Source organism: Triticum aestivum, chromosome 3A (genome assembly GCF_018294505.1).
Source record: "Triticum aestivum cultivar Chinese Spring chromosome 3A, IWGSC CS RefSeq v2.1, whole genome shotgun sequence".
Lineage (NCBI taxonomy): Eukaryota > Viridiplantae > Streptophyta > Magnoliopsida > Poales > Poaceae > Triticum > Triticum aestivum.
Genome location: NC_057800.1, coordinates 176,231,538 through 176,245,394, shown reverse-complemented (window position 1 = coordinate 176,245,394; position 13,857 = coordinate 176,231,538). Strand labels below are relative to the sequence as shown.

General features: G+C 48.9%; 1 protein-coding gene across 1 annotated transcript; it reads right to left on the bottom strand.

Annotated features, from left to right (window-relative positions):
- Positions 1 to 10,472: 10,472 nt before the first annotated feature.
- LOC123058196 (uncharacterized) lies at positions 10,473 to 13,002 on the bottom strand. Its single transcript, XM_044480999.1, has 3 exons — positions 11,722 to 13,002; positions 10,786 to 10,871; positions 10,473 to 10,668 (listed from the first exon to the last, which is right to left on the bottom strand). Exons 1-2 carry the CDS (start codon positions 12,944 to 12,946, stop codon positions 10,828 to 10,830), a joined length of 1,269 nt encoding a protein of 422 aa, XP_044336934.1. The 5' UTR covers positions 12,947 to 13,002; the 3' UTR covers positions 10,473 to 10,668; positions 10,786 to 10,827.
- Positions 13,003 to 13,857: the final 855 nt, after the last annotated feature.

Here is a 13,857-nt window from a genome sequence, read left to right as displayed (position 1 = left end):
ATCCGAAAATGGCGGCCTATCGAAACGCCGTCCTAAAAATGTCAGCTCGGTTCGAGGGGCTTGAATTTCACCATGTCGCTCGAGAAAACAATCAGGCGGCGGATGTCCTCGCCCGCATCGGCGCAAAACGCGATACGGTCCCCCCCAACATATTTCTGGAAAGGCTGTTCAAGCCATCCATAGTATGGGAAGGAGACACCGGTAACAATAGTCCGGACCCGACCAAAATGCGCGATACCGAATACTCTGACACAATCGGAGGCTCTGCCACCGAAATAACACCTTCAGCCCACGTAATAATGGCCATTACTGCCCCATGGACAGAACCATTCCTGGCCTACCTAACTAGACAGGAACTTTCGGAGGATCAAAATGAGGCACGCTGCATAGTACGGAGATCCAAGGCCTACAGGGTCCATGAGGGAGAATTGTACAAGAAAAGCACTACCGGAGTCCTTCAAAGGTGCATCTCCGAAGAGGAAAGGCGGAATCTTTTGGCAGAAATTCATGCCGGACTTGGCGGTCATCACGCCGCAGCAAGGGCTCTTGTAAGCAAGGCCTTCCACACATGATTCTATTGGCCAACAGCCCGGGCAGACGCACAGGACTTGGTCCAACGTTGCGCCGGTTGCCAGCTCTTTGCAAATCAAAGCCACATGCCACCCACCGCCCTCCAAACAATCCCCATTACATGGCCCTTTGCGGTCTGGGGGCTTGACATGGTTGGACCCCTTAAAGGGGGAACCCACAAGAAAAAATACTTACTTGTCATGGTGGATAAATTCACCAAATGGATAGAGGCCAAACCTGTTAAAACAGCCGAATCCAGACCGGTGATAGACTTCATATCCGGGGTTGTACACCGTTATGGCGTCCCCCACAGCATCATCACTGACAATGGCACGAACTTCACGGCCGACGAGGTAAAACTCTGGTGCAGCAAAATGGGCATCAAGCTCGATTATGCTTCAGTCTATCACCCACAAACCAACGGTCAAGTCGAGCGAGCAAACGGTCTTATAATGAGCGGCATTAAACCCAGATTAGTGCGTTCCTTAACGGAGTCTGACACGCACTGGGTAGAGGAGCTCGACTCCGTACTCTGGGGGCTGCGGACCACGCCGAATCGTAGTACCGGATATACACCGTTTTTATGGTGTACGGCGCAGAGGCAGTCTTGCCCTGTGACATAATTCATGACTCACCTCGAGTGCGCATGTACGAAGAAAGAGAAGCCGAGCTCGATCGGCAGGACAGTCTGGACACCTTGGAGGAGGAGCGCGACGTAGCCAAAGCCCGTTCCGCATTTTATCAGCAACAGGCTCGCAGATACCAAAGCAGAGAAGTACGGGCCAAAACTTATAACGTTGGCGAACTAGTTCTACGCCTGCCGGATAAGAAAAAGAACAAGCTCGAGCCCAAATGGGAAGGTCCCTTCATTATTGACCAAGTTCTGACCGGCAGAGCATACCGACTGCGGGATGCATCGACTAGTCGACTCGAGCCGAACCCATGGAACGCGGCCAGGCTCCGAAGATTCTACGCCTAGCACCGGACTCTATGTTAGTCCCCTCCCTTTGTCCATTTTTTGCATATACATCATCTGTCTTGTTTCCCTTTCTTTCTTTCTCTTATTATTTCTCTAGGCCTTCAAGGGTCACCTTGTGCCTCACTTGTACATTACAGATGCGCTAGCCGCACTCTCCATACCTGGGGGCTTCTTTCACAGAAGCTTAAATTATTTATCTGGGCCTCACGCCCAACACATGTGTTATACTTCCGCATGTACCTTTTTTCACCATTATATGCATCGATATGACTTAAGTTTTGGCCAAGCTGGGTTGCCTGGCTCTTGTATTTATGCCCTACGTTCCCGTTAATTCGGCTAGGGCATAAGGGGAGCACCTCTGCGATTGTTACTGCCGGGTCAGCCGGATGTGTACCTCAGACTGGGTGAAGCCGAAAGCTAGCGTTCTTAAGGGAATATTCGGTCGGTGAACAAAAGATGATTTTTATTTATTGTCCATATCTGCCCCCAGATGCTTTTTCTGCGTTTCTTATCGCAGTCCGGACATGCACTTTAGGGCATGCTTACCCAGGGAAAGGAACCCTTAACGGAACTATTCTCCCTGGAAGATGTTTCTTACTACCCATGTAATATAACATAACTAGTTGGGCACTTGTCTGATAAAGCACTAATGACCCCTACGCCTGGTCTCCACGCATACCCCGGTTCTTATATAACTGAGCGGGTATTCGGATTCACTCCGGACTATCGGGCCCGGAGGTTGAAGCGAAAAGGTCCGCAACGACAAATGATCTACAATCCGGCTAGAAGGCATTATACATGTCACTTTAATTACATAGTCATGCAGACTGACTAAACTCCTCCTCTATACCATCCAACAGGCGGTCTAGCTTACAATCCTGTTGGGAATACTTTGCGGCTAATTCTACTTGCCCATAAACTAAGCTAACGGGGATCTCTTTTTCGTCGGGCCCCACAGGTCCGACCTCGGCCATGTGATTTGGGTCTGCCTTGGTATACCGAGTCTTCACCATGGCCCAGGCCTCTCTGACACCCTGTCGGCAGGCCGATATATTCCATAATCGGAGGCACCGCCGTGCTCCCTTGAGCTTCTCCGTAAGCTCTGGAACGCCCTCTGGCAGGGAGACAGATGGCCACAAAGCCTGGGCAACACCTTGCATCACCTGCCGAACTTGTTCGTGCAGATGTGACAGCTCAGATAGAAGATCACCCGCAGACCCGGGCATTTCCTCCGTGGGACGACCCGTCAGCATACCTACAGACATAACGATGTTAGTCGGCTTCTTCGCCGAATTCCTTTAAAAGGATTCGTTCAAGCACTCACTAAAAATGCCACGCCGAAGCCGCTTATTCTCCTTCTCGGAGTCGGCAAGCTGGCCCCGAACGTCTTTTAGTTCCACGCTCAGCTTAATATTGACATCTTGGAGATTGTTTTTCTCCCGCCTAACCTCAGTCAGCACGCGTTTGCCAGCCTCTAGCTGTCGCATAACATGCTGGTCCTCCGGATTTTCTCCGGATTCATCTGCAACATCTGTTGTTAGATCTGCAGCCATGCCACACATTATATGGCAACCATTACTCTTTAAAATAAATGTTACCAGTAGGTGACTTTTTCGGTTCCTGCAATGCGGCCACAGCAGCCCGCAGTTGGGTCTTGCATTCCTCTAGCTCCTGTGTTAGCCTAGTATTCTTCTTTGTAAGAACCTGCACAATTAAGATGATCCTTAAATCAGTTCTGCTAACTGTTTCAAGTCTCAGGGGCTACTAATACATATGAATCGTCAGATTCACTTACCCGTACATCCTTTACATATTGATCCGTGGCTCTGGCTAGGCCATCTTGAGCAGCATGGAGGTACGCATCTCTGGAATTAAAGGCATCAAATGCCTCTGGTGAGAAACAAGCGTCCCGGAGTACGGCCCAGCGACGCTTATGGTTCATGGCGCTTTCCACTTCTGAGTTAGTAGCGGATAACCTATCCGCATCCTCCGTAGAGGGATTATCCGGCGCCTGCCCCATATCGGCTTCCGCCTCTATGTCCGGTCCTGGCGCCCGGCTGGTGGAAGCATGATTAGTAACATCGCCGGACATATTCCGGCGAGCGTTTTTTCTGTTAAAGAAACACGGGCGTCATTATATTTCGAGAGAGACGACAACCACGGAGCGGGGTTTGTTATACCTTTGCGTCGGCGTCTCCGTCTTGACCGCCTTCCTTTTTGGCCTACCCGGCCTCGGTGCCTCCTGTTGGTGTGTTGCCATGGGCTTGGCAAGGCGTCCCGAATGCCTTCCCTATAAAATGCCATGTGTATATGGTGGGTGAAGTGTCTAAAAGGGGATCCTAGTTTTGGAGTTGGGATTTTTTGGTTTTTCTTACGTGCGATGCAAGGATCTAGTCCGGGATAGTCGGCCGTAATGGCCACCATGGCATCATCGCAGCTTAACTGATAGAACTGCCGGTCTATCAGCTCCACAGATATAACCGAATCTTCTTCGAGTCCAGAGTCGAGGGCCCGGTCAGGGTCCTCTGGTTGTGGAGAAGGGCTGCTGACCTCCTTTATGGCTTTTCGCAGTTCCTGCCGCAAAGTGGCAAGGTGAATACTTACGACAAAGAATGCAGAAAAAATGGGAGCAGGGAGATATAACTTACCCAGCTTGGAGGATTGTACATGGAGAATCCATCCCGTGGTTTGATGCGGGTGAACTCCTCCTCCTCACCCTTGAATAGTTCGGACAGAACTTCGCTAGAGCGGCAGCATTGTCCGGACCCTTACGCCCGCAGCGGGTGGCGTCATCCGCCCTGTTATAACACCACAAGGGGTGCCCACGATATTGAAGTGGTTGCACTCCCCGCATTATGCAAATCGACATAACTTCAATTATTGTCAATCATGATTGAGCCAGTGCTTTGATTCGGTTCATCAGATAGAGGACTTTTCCGTCGTCTTCCGCCTGGGGGCTCCGTGGGCGCCAACTTCGGCGCTTCTTTACAGGAGCATTGTTGAACTCAGGCAGACCCCGCCGAACAGGGTCCTGAAGGGGGACGTCCTCCATGTAAAACCATTCCAAAGGCCAGTCTTCGGACGGCTTCTTCAGGGTACCGGACAGGTATCCGGTATCGGCGATGTGCCATATTTCGGCTCCGCCCACTTGATAAAGTGATTCCCTCTGTGTGCGAGGGACAAGGCAGAATAGCCTTTTCCATAGCTCGAAGTGAGCCTCGCAGCCCGGGAACAACTCGTAGAGGGCAACATAGCCGGCGATATGTAGAATGGAGGCAGGGGTGAGATTGTGTAATTGGAGGCCGTAGAACTCCAGGAGCCCGCGGAGGAACGGATGAATTGGAAATCCGAGTCCCCTTAGTAAATAAGGAACAAGGCAGACCCGTTCTCCCATGGAGGGACAAGGAAGACTCTCGCTGTCTCATCACTCTTGCATGCTTCATCAATTAGCTCAGCATCGTTCTTTGTCAGCACAACGTGCCTCACGACTTCCATGGTTGACTCAGGTCTCTCGTCATGCACAGCCAGAACTGCGTTTGTTGTCTGCGGCGCCAACGCGTCGTCAGCGTCCCAAGTCCATCGCCGCCTTATGAAATGGCGGGGCATCCGTGTCACACCGTTCATGTCCATTACTTTTAGTATGTGACAGCACACAATGTTGTCCCGTTCAAACTTGCAGCATTGGCAGTAGTATTCGCCTTGGCCGATTGAGGCTTTCACGAAGTAGTTCCTTCCTTGTTCGGGTCTTCAGGTTCTGATTCTGATATGCCCAAAATAGAACACACCTTGAACGTATGTTCGTCCACCTGGAAAGCCGTGAACATGCTGGCACGCTTTATTTCTTCCTGGAATCTGCAAGTTTTGTGTGTTTTTTGTTAAACTATCGCGCGCTCTTTTTTGTAGCACCTTATGTTTTCATGGAAATAGAAATACATTTTGTTTGAACATGGCAATTATAGTACATTGAACATGGCAAATATAGTACCTTGAACATGGAAAATATAGTACATAAGACATGGCAACTGTAGTACATTAGACATGGCAACTGCATAACATTTTTCAACTGGCCATCGTCATTTCCACAACAACATTCCCAATGGAAGCACATTGCATAAAACATGGCAACTGCATTTTATTAAACATGGCAACTACACAATGGCAATTGCATTTCGGCAAACATGGCAGTTGCATTTTAGTAAACATGGCAATTGCATTTCAGTAGATATGGCAACAACATAACATTTTTCAGTTGACATTGGCATTCACATACCATCATGCACAATGGAAGTACAGTGCATTAAAACATGGCAACTGCATTTCATTGAACATGGAAACTGCATCCGGGTAAGCATGGCAAACAGAATTTCCATTGAACATGGCAACTGCAGTTGAGTAAGCATGGCAAACAGTATTTCATTAAACATGGAAACCACATATCATGGCAACTGCATTGCATTCTATATGGCACCTACTACCTTCGTGCTTTGCGCAAATAAGACTTGTAACACAACTGACTTACTTGTTAAAGATCTTGTTGGTGTATATCTTGCTCATTTGCCTCTCCATCGGTAAATGTGTTAGCAATTTTGGCTGCTTTAGCGCGGTGTTTGCTTTTTGCTGTAGCTCAGATCCCAGTATTTTTTGTTGCAAAGCTGTGTACTACTTGGCAAACTGTAGCAATGAGTTGCCAGGGCTCACGTACCGCTTCAAAATAGCATTGAACCCCTCACTGCACTGCGTAGTCTGCAGAAACAGGAAGAAGCACTGCATGAAGTAGGCCAGCACCCAGTACATTAGCTTCTCCCACAGGCTAGCAAGAGTCTCGTTGTCTGGGACTTGATATGTTTCAATCATGGCCATCCAGCTCCTTTCAAACTCCTTCACCGTCAAGCTGTGGTCCACGCATAGCTTGAATGCCTTGTGCAGCTCTGGACGGTCAGCAAAGAATGGTCCTAGCGTCTCCTCAGCCTTCTTTATAATGTGCCACCTGTAGTTCCTGTGCACTGCCAACGGAAAGACCACCTCTATGCCTGCACGCATGCTAAAATCCTGGTCTGTTATTATGTTCATCAGAGCAAGTCCATCCATGCACTCCAACAAGGTCTTGAACAGCCAAACGTACCCATCCGTGTCTTCGTTCCAAATGAGCCCGCATCCAAACTGCAACGACTGATTGTGGTTATTTATTCCTATGAATGGAGTGCATGGCATCTTGTACATATTAGTGAGATACGTCACGTCGAATGAAATGCAATCTCAGAAATGTTTGTAGGCTCTCCTTGCAGCACCCTCCACCCAATACATGTTCCTGCCATGGTCCTCATCGTCTAACCTTATCCTGTAGAAGAAATCTGGATCTTCCTTCGCTTTCTCATCGAAGTTGGCCATTGTGGCCTCTATGTCAGCCAACTTGCTCTCTCTATGGTACTTTGCCTTTAGGTTTGTGACGTCAGCTGGTATGTAGGGCATGCTACTCAGAGTCCCTTTTTTGGTGTGGATGAGTGATAGTATCTGGACCATTCTTGATGGACCGACGTTACAATCATGTAGCAGCTTTATGAATTTCTTCTCGAGGGGGGTGAATCCTCTGTGGGCGGTCAGAAATTTTACCAGGTCGAACTTCTTTATGAGTTTGTGGTTGTGCTCGTCAAAATATTCAGTGACCACCCACTGTGCTCCATCTACGTTTAGCTTACACCGGACAGGGCATTCGGTCTTGAGAATGATACATCTCTTTCGTTCTGGAACGACAGGCGCAACACCTTTTCCCTTCGTGCCTTGTGGCACCTCATCTCACATCTGCTGTACTCGTTAGTTTTCTTAATTTTCCTATGGTATTCGGTGTTGACCGCAAACCCATGAAACTTTGCATATGTCTGGTAGAATTCCTTTGCTTCTGCGAACGATTCAAATCTCTGCCCAACGTACGGTGGCTGAGGTACCATGATCTCCGATTGCCCGCCATCTTCATCCCCTTGTGCTTTGTCATCAGTTTCATCATTCACTTCAGTATCGGCGGCAGTTTCATCTACTTGAGTGTTACCAGTGCTTGTGTTCAAAGGGGTGCCTGTCGGCCTTGCTGGAATGATCGCCATTTCCGACTCTGACTCGGCATTGTTTGCGGCATGATTGTTGGCTGGTTGGTGGAACGCGTCTTCCGTGCGCTCAGAGCTCCCCGCAGTAGATGTCCCGCCGCCGCTGTTCACTGTAGTTGTAGGCCCTGTAATAGAAAAATCAGGTACGAGCGTAAGATTTTGCTTGAATAACATGTATATTGTAACGGATCACATCAACTTCAAGTGATTTGGGATGACATCATTCAAACAGCAAGCCGTGAGGCTGTGTGTGGACATGCATGGCAACTATAGTTGTGCAGTCATGGCAGCTACAGTCCAACAAACATGGCAACTATTGTCTGCCAATGCGCGACAACCAGCTCCTTTTTAGTACGAAAACTTCGATTCTATATGCATGGCAGCTACAGTCCTGCATACATGGCAAATACTGCTACCAATACATGGCAACCAGTGTGTTCTAGCATCAAAACTTTGCATTCTAGAGTTGAGCTCACTAGGCAAATGCGATCACCCATTAGCGCTGCACACATGCTTCTAGCAGTTGGCAAATTTCCGAAGACAATATACGACTCATTGCACACAACCACTTGTTAGCGTTTTATGCTTGATTTTGTCCACCATCACTGATACAAATCTTCTTTTTCATCATGTGCTATTTTTGCCACAAAAACAAATGTAGTGCTCTTTTGTGGTTCAATTTTTTCCTTACCTTGTTGTGCTGCATGTGCCCATTTTGTGTGGTCTGTCACACCAAATTGACGTGCTCTATCTGCAATCTGTGAAGCTTGCCACGAGACGTTTGCTGGGGTACCACCACCGTAATAACCTGTAAGCATCATAGTAGTTGGTCAATACATGGCAACTGCAGTTTGTGCTGGCATGGCAACTGCAGTTGTCCTGGCATGGCTACCGCAGTTGTTCCTACATGGCAACTACAGTTGTCCAGGGGGGGCAACAACGGTTGTCCAGGGATGACAACTGCAGTTATTAATTCATGGCAATTGCAGTTGTCCAGTCATGGCAACTGCAGTTGTCAACTATGCTCCTTCTGCTAATTCACCGTCCGCAACTTCACTTTTTACGGACTCACCTGTGTATGACGTCGATGGCAGGTACATGGGTGCTACCTGCTGTCACGTGCTGCATGAAGGCTCTGCGCTTTCCTGTGACATAACTCGTGAGTCTTTTGCCAACCTTTGCAAGTTTATTTTTCATGTCCAGACCAGTTTGTGTTCTTTTTCGTATGCGTTACCTTGATTAGCCATATTAGCTAGTTGAAGTTGGCTGCCCGTACATTTGTCAGTGTTAGCGCCCTGTGACTGAATTTGCCACGGAGCCCCCTGAGTGTGTTTTGGTCATAAGAATCTGCGAAAAAATGACAGTGTAGGACATAAGTAGAATGTCATCTTCATCGTCGCGAACAGGGCAAATGTTCTTTTCTTTTGTTATCATGCATCATACCAATGCCTGCATACTGTCCTACTAGTGGCAGCAATGGCCCTGCAGAAATGAGTTGACTGTACTCTGCTGCATCCCAAGGGGACGTTTCTGGTCTTTGAGAACCCCAAGTATCAGCGCCATCTTCGTGATTCATTTTTTTCCGCGTCTCGTTTCTGCCAATGTGCTCTCAATCACTGCATGAACAAGTACACATCAAAAATCTACAAAAAATGTATCCTTGTGCTGCTTGCATGTAGAAGTTAACACGTCAGTGTTATCACATTTTCATCCGTAGGCAACCAACATATCATGGCTAGTAGGACATGCACATCCACTATCTTTTCTAAAATCTGGGTGCTAGCTATCCGTTTGATTCGATGGCATCAGCCTCTACAATAGGATGGCAAGCAATAAGTTGACATGGTGGCAGTTGACGACAATGATAGGTGGCAACTGACGTTAGACACCAGTGGCAATTAATTTTCACACCCCCCATTTATTCCAAATTTCTCAATTTTTCTCTCCCTTTTTATGGATTCCTACACATCCATTCATTTACCAACTACGTGTATCAATCTATTGAGAACTTACGGTTATCTCTAGCGTAGTACATGGCAGATCTAGTGTATTCTGCTTGGCAACTGTGAAGACACAGAACCTATGTAGTGTTTTACCCCTGTAGGATGGATCTAGTTGCCAACTTTGTCGATGAGAAGCAGTAGGGAGATCGGGAGATTCACCTGCTTTTAGCTGGTCGTCTTTGGAGGGCGTTGTTGGAGTGGGGGTGGGGGTGGAGGGGGGTGGGGTGGGGGAGATAAGGGGTGTAGTTTGCGGTGGGAAGGCCCTACGGATCTGCTCTGGTTGCCATGGCAACCAGAGAAGGCCGGCGATGGAGGTAGGGGTTCGGGAGGTGGGAGAAGATGGCGGCAGTCGGGATTGGGAATCGATCAGAGGTCGGGACGGCTGGATCGTGCGGGCTGCTGGGTCCTCTGGCCCGGACGTGCGGGCGGGGTTGCGACACACCGGACGTGCGGGCCGTGCCTTTGCGCGCCCGGACGCGGTCGTGCGGGCTGGTTTCTGTCCATGTCACATGAGGCGTGTGGCACAACTACCCGATACACCACACATGTGGCAGTTATCGACGTCCAAACCTAAAACCATCCACATGATGAGTATCAAAAAACGAGTTATGGGAGAAGACTTGGTTAATTTATTTCAAAAGAAGACCGATAAAACTTTGGAAACCAGCATCAAAGGACGGAGCACAACCTCATTCACGTCAAGTCTCACTGGAAGTACTTTTTTTATTTCTGAGCCACGCAGGAGAATGGATTGACAACGTTAACAAGAGATAGAAACATAACAACAACCAACTGCCTTGCTACCATCGATAATACCTTCAGTCCTGTCAAGACGGCGGATCAAGCATATATATGGCAGAATTATAAATATATATATAGCAGAATTATAAAGAGTAGCGGTGGTAACATCTGAACTTAAGCAGTGACAAGAAAACAAGCAAAACGTTTCAGCCATGTTGCCGATTTCGCTGAGTCGAGTGCATGCCACCTGATAGCTTGATGTACTACGTACTTCCCCTACCTGCGACCAAGGAAAAGAAAATAACAAAGAAAGTTTTAGTGCGCCAGTTTGTGTGAGTATTTAGTGACAAAAACACTAAATTTGGTCAACGAACATACAAAACTTAATCGACGTAACCTGTTAAGAAGTTAACCCTGGTTCTCATTCCTCATTCTCGCCTCACAGCTCGTCATTCACGACACCCTCGGTCTTCTTTGCTGAACCTTCCAAGGGCAGAGCATATTATGTTTAGGCAAGGCATACATGCTTCAGCTCATTTGATCATCTAATGCTTCTATGGATTTCTGACATTACACAAATACATCAACTACGCTGTTCTTATGTTTAACAGCTGCATCACTATGCTCATTCATGACTATATATACCTTTTGTTACAGCAATGGCAACTGGACCAAATAAACAGAGACGGAGCTGGCACGTACAAGCATTCTGATAATAACATTAAAAAACAAAATATTCTGATACCTAGTCTAGTATGGCAAACAAAAAGAGAAAGGTAATGCATTTGAAGAAGCCACACTCTTAATAATGGAGTGTAGTGACAATTTCAAATAGATGTTTTAAAAAAAACAATTTCAAATAGAAAGAGTAGCTCCCCTAACAAAGTTCAGTTGGAAATTTTGCACAAATATATATATATATATATATATATATATATATATATATATATATATATATATATATATATATATGTGTGTGTGTGTGTGTGTGTGTGTGTGTGTATGTATGTAGCAGTTAACTTTATAAGATCATCTACACCTTGAAGTAAGTAAGAGTGTGTTACTCTAGAAGCCACAATTCTAAGAAGCCCCTTATATTTATCAAACATAAGGCCTCCCATCACTAATAACAAGCTAAGCTAACACAGCCTGAAAGTCCCAATATTTGCATATCTTCTCTCCCAGACTCCCACAACTGAGATGTTAGACAATCGGACATCACACACAATACACCTCTGTCACTCGCAATGTTAGACAGGAAATCACCATTTCCAATCACCAAACAAGTAATAAGAATCAACAATCAAAAGAAAGGTATAGACGGTAGAATTACCTGAGCTGAGAGCCCGTGGCAGCTGCCAAGCGTGAATGAAACTGGTGGCGACGTGTTCGCTAGGCGGCGCCACCAGCTCGTAGACCTCACACTCCACAACCTTGCAAGCACGCACGTCGACGCCGAGCAGATGCTCGTCGAGGAAGAAGTAGACCACGTCCGGGTTGGTGGGGTGGATGAGCGCAAGCACGGGGATCTTCCTGGGCAGACCAGTCGCCTTGTAGCTCGCGTCGTCCCAGTTCTCCGCAAACGTGGCCTCGTACTCCAGCTTCCACTCCGTGGTGTCCGGATCGGCGAGCGTCCAGACGCTGACCTGTGCAGCGCTGTTCCTGGAGTACATGTCCGCGAACCGCAGCTTCCCGCTGCTGACACCCACGCAACGGTACTTGTCGAGCACTCCCCAAGCTTCCATGAACTTGAGCTGCTTGCCCTCCGGGAGAGGGACGGCTGTCAGCACCGGCTCGTCCGCGAATGGGTCGCATGTGAGGAGGCACCAGTAGAGGTCGACCCACCAGAGCCTCCCGGCGTGCGAGACCACGCCGTTGGGGGCGAACTGGCGGGCTGGGAGCGGGTAGCCGATGAACTTGGTTACCCATTCCCCGGCTTCCGACGAGAAGCGCAGGAGGATGGCTTTGCCATGGCCGAGGATCTGCTGGAGCTGAGCGACAATGTAGTGGCCACCGCCCCCGGGGGAGGAGATGAGGCCGAGGTGATCCCGGTTCATGATGAGCTCCGGTTTCGGGAGCGGGCGGGCGGAGGCGGTGGTGGCATCGAGGACGAAGTAGCCGGCGACGAACGGGCGCCAGCTGAACTCGCGAAGGCTGGGGGTGTTGATGACGGTGGGGCCCGTGGCGCGGCCCTGGTTGGCGTGGAGGAGGAGGAGGCCGGAGGGGTCAGCGGCGAGGACGGACGGGAAGTTGTCGGAGGTGGTTCGGCCCGGGAAGATGCGCGAGGGGATGGTGAGGAGCGCGACGCGCGGGGGCGGCGGCAGCGCGAGGGAGAGGTCGGCGCCCTGAGGGAGGTCGGCGTCGGCGGCCGCCACCCGCGGCACGCTACCGAGGATGACCCAGGACGGCGACGCGGGTGCCATGTCGGCTCGCACGATCTGGTAGTTCGCGGCCGCGGCCGCGAGTGCACTGCCGTTGGACTGCTGAATGGTGGTCGCGGCGGCGGTGAGCAGGGGAGCAAAGAGAAGCAGGCAAGCAATGGTGGCTGCGGATGCCATCTCGGCACGCTCGCTCGCTCGGCTTGCGCCTGTGAACTGGCGAATGGTGGCCGCGGCGACGGGGACGAGGGTTTTGTGGGAGGAAAGCGAAGCAGGCTGTGAACTACTACTACTGGTAGATGAAGCGCGCGGCGCGTTGCACGGCACGGGTAGGGGCAAAGAGCACCGATGTGTGGCACGCACGGCATGCCAGGAGCCACAGCTGCAGGGCTGCAGCAGCCTAAAGCAAAGGACTAGGCGGTTGCAGACCGAGGTGATACCAAGGGAAACACTTGCACTGTGCCAGGCATCCCATCTCCCATGGTGTACAACAGTACAGGGTGAAAATGAAAGGCACGGTCGCCGGTGAAAAGGGCATGTCCTGTAGGTCCTGTCCTGGTGGAGGCGTGTTGAGTAGCGTCGACTGGAACAATGCGAGGGAAAAACAAATTCGGTTGAAGAAAATTGCCCAAAATTGAAAAATAACATAAGAAGATAGTATACGTGGATATTCGAATCACTGCATTCATGAATGCAAAGTTCCCACGTTCAATTTGGTCAGTCGGCATTTTTGGTCAATTTTATAAATGCTAATAGAAAGCTTCCAGGTTTAAATATACCACTTGCAATTTTTTGCATTTTCCTAACCCACCACTTCCGCTAGTTCTATTTTTCGTCTACCATCAAGTGGTTGTCCAAAAGAGGAAATGAGGATTGTCATTTTGTGTAACCGACTAACCCTGTTCGCAACAAATCGATAGGGAGAGGAGGGGGTCGGGGGATAAGTATTATATTTGTCATATAACCATCAAGAGGTAAGTTATATCTATTTTTTTTATTGTCGAAAGGTTTACTCAAGTTGAAAGTGATGATCACAATGATGATTTTGGCCCAAAGGATTGAGAGATCGATAACAATACTGATAACATGGA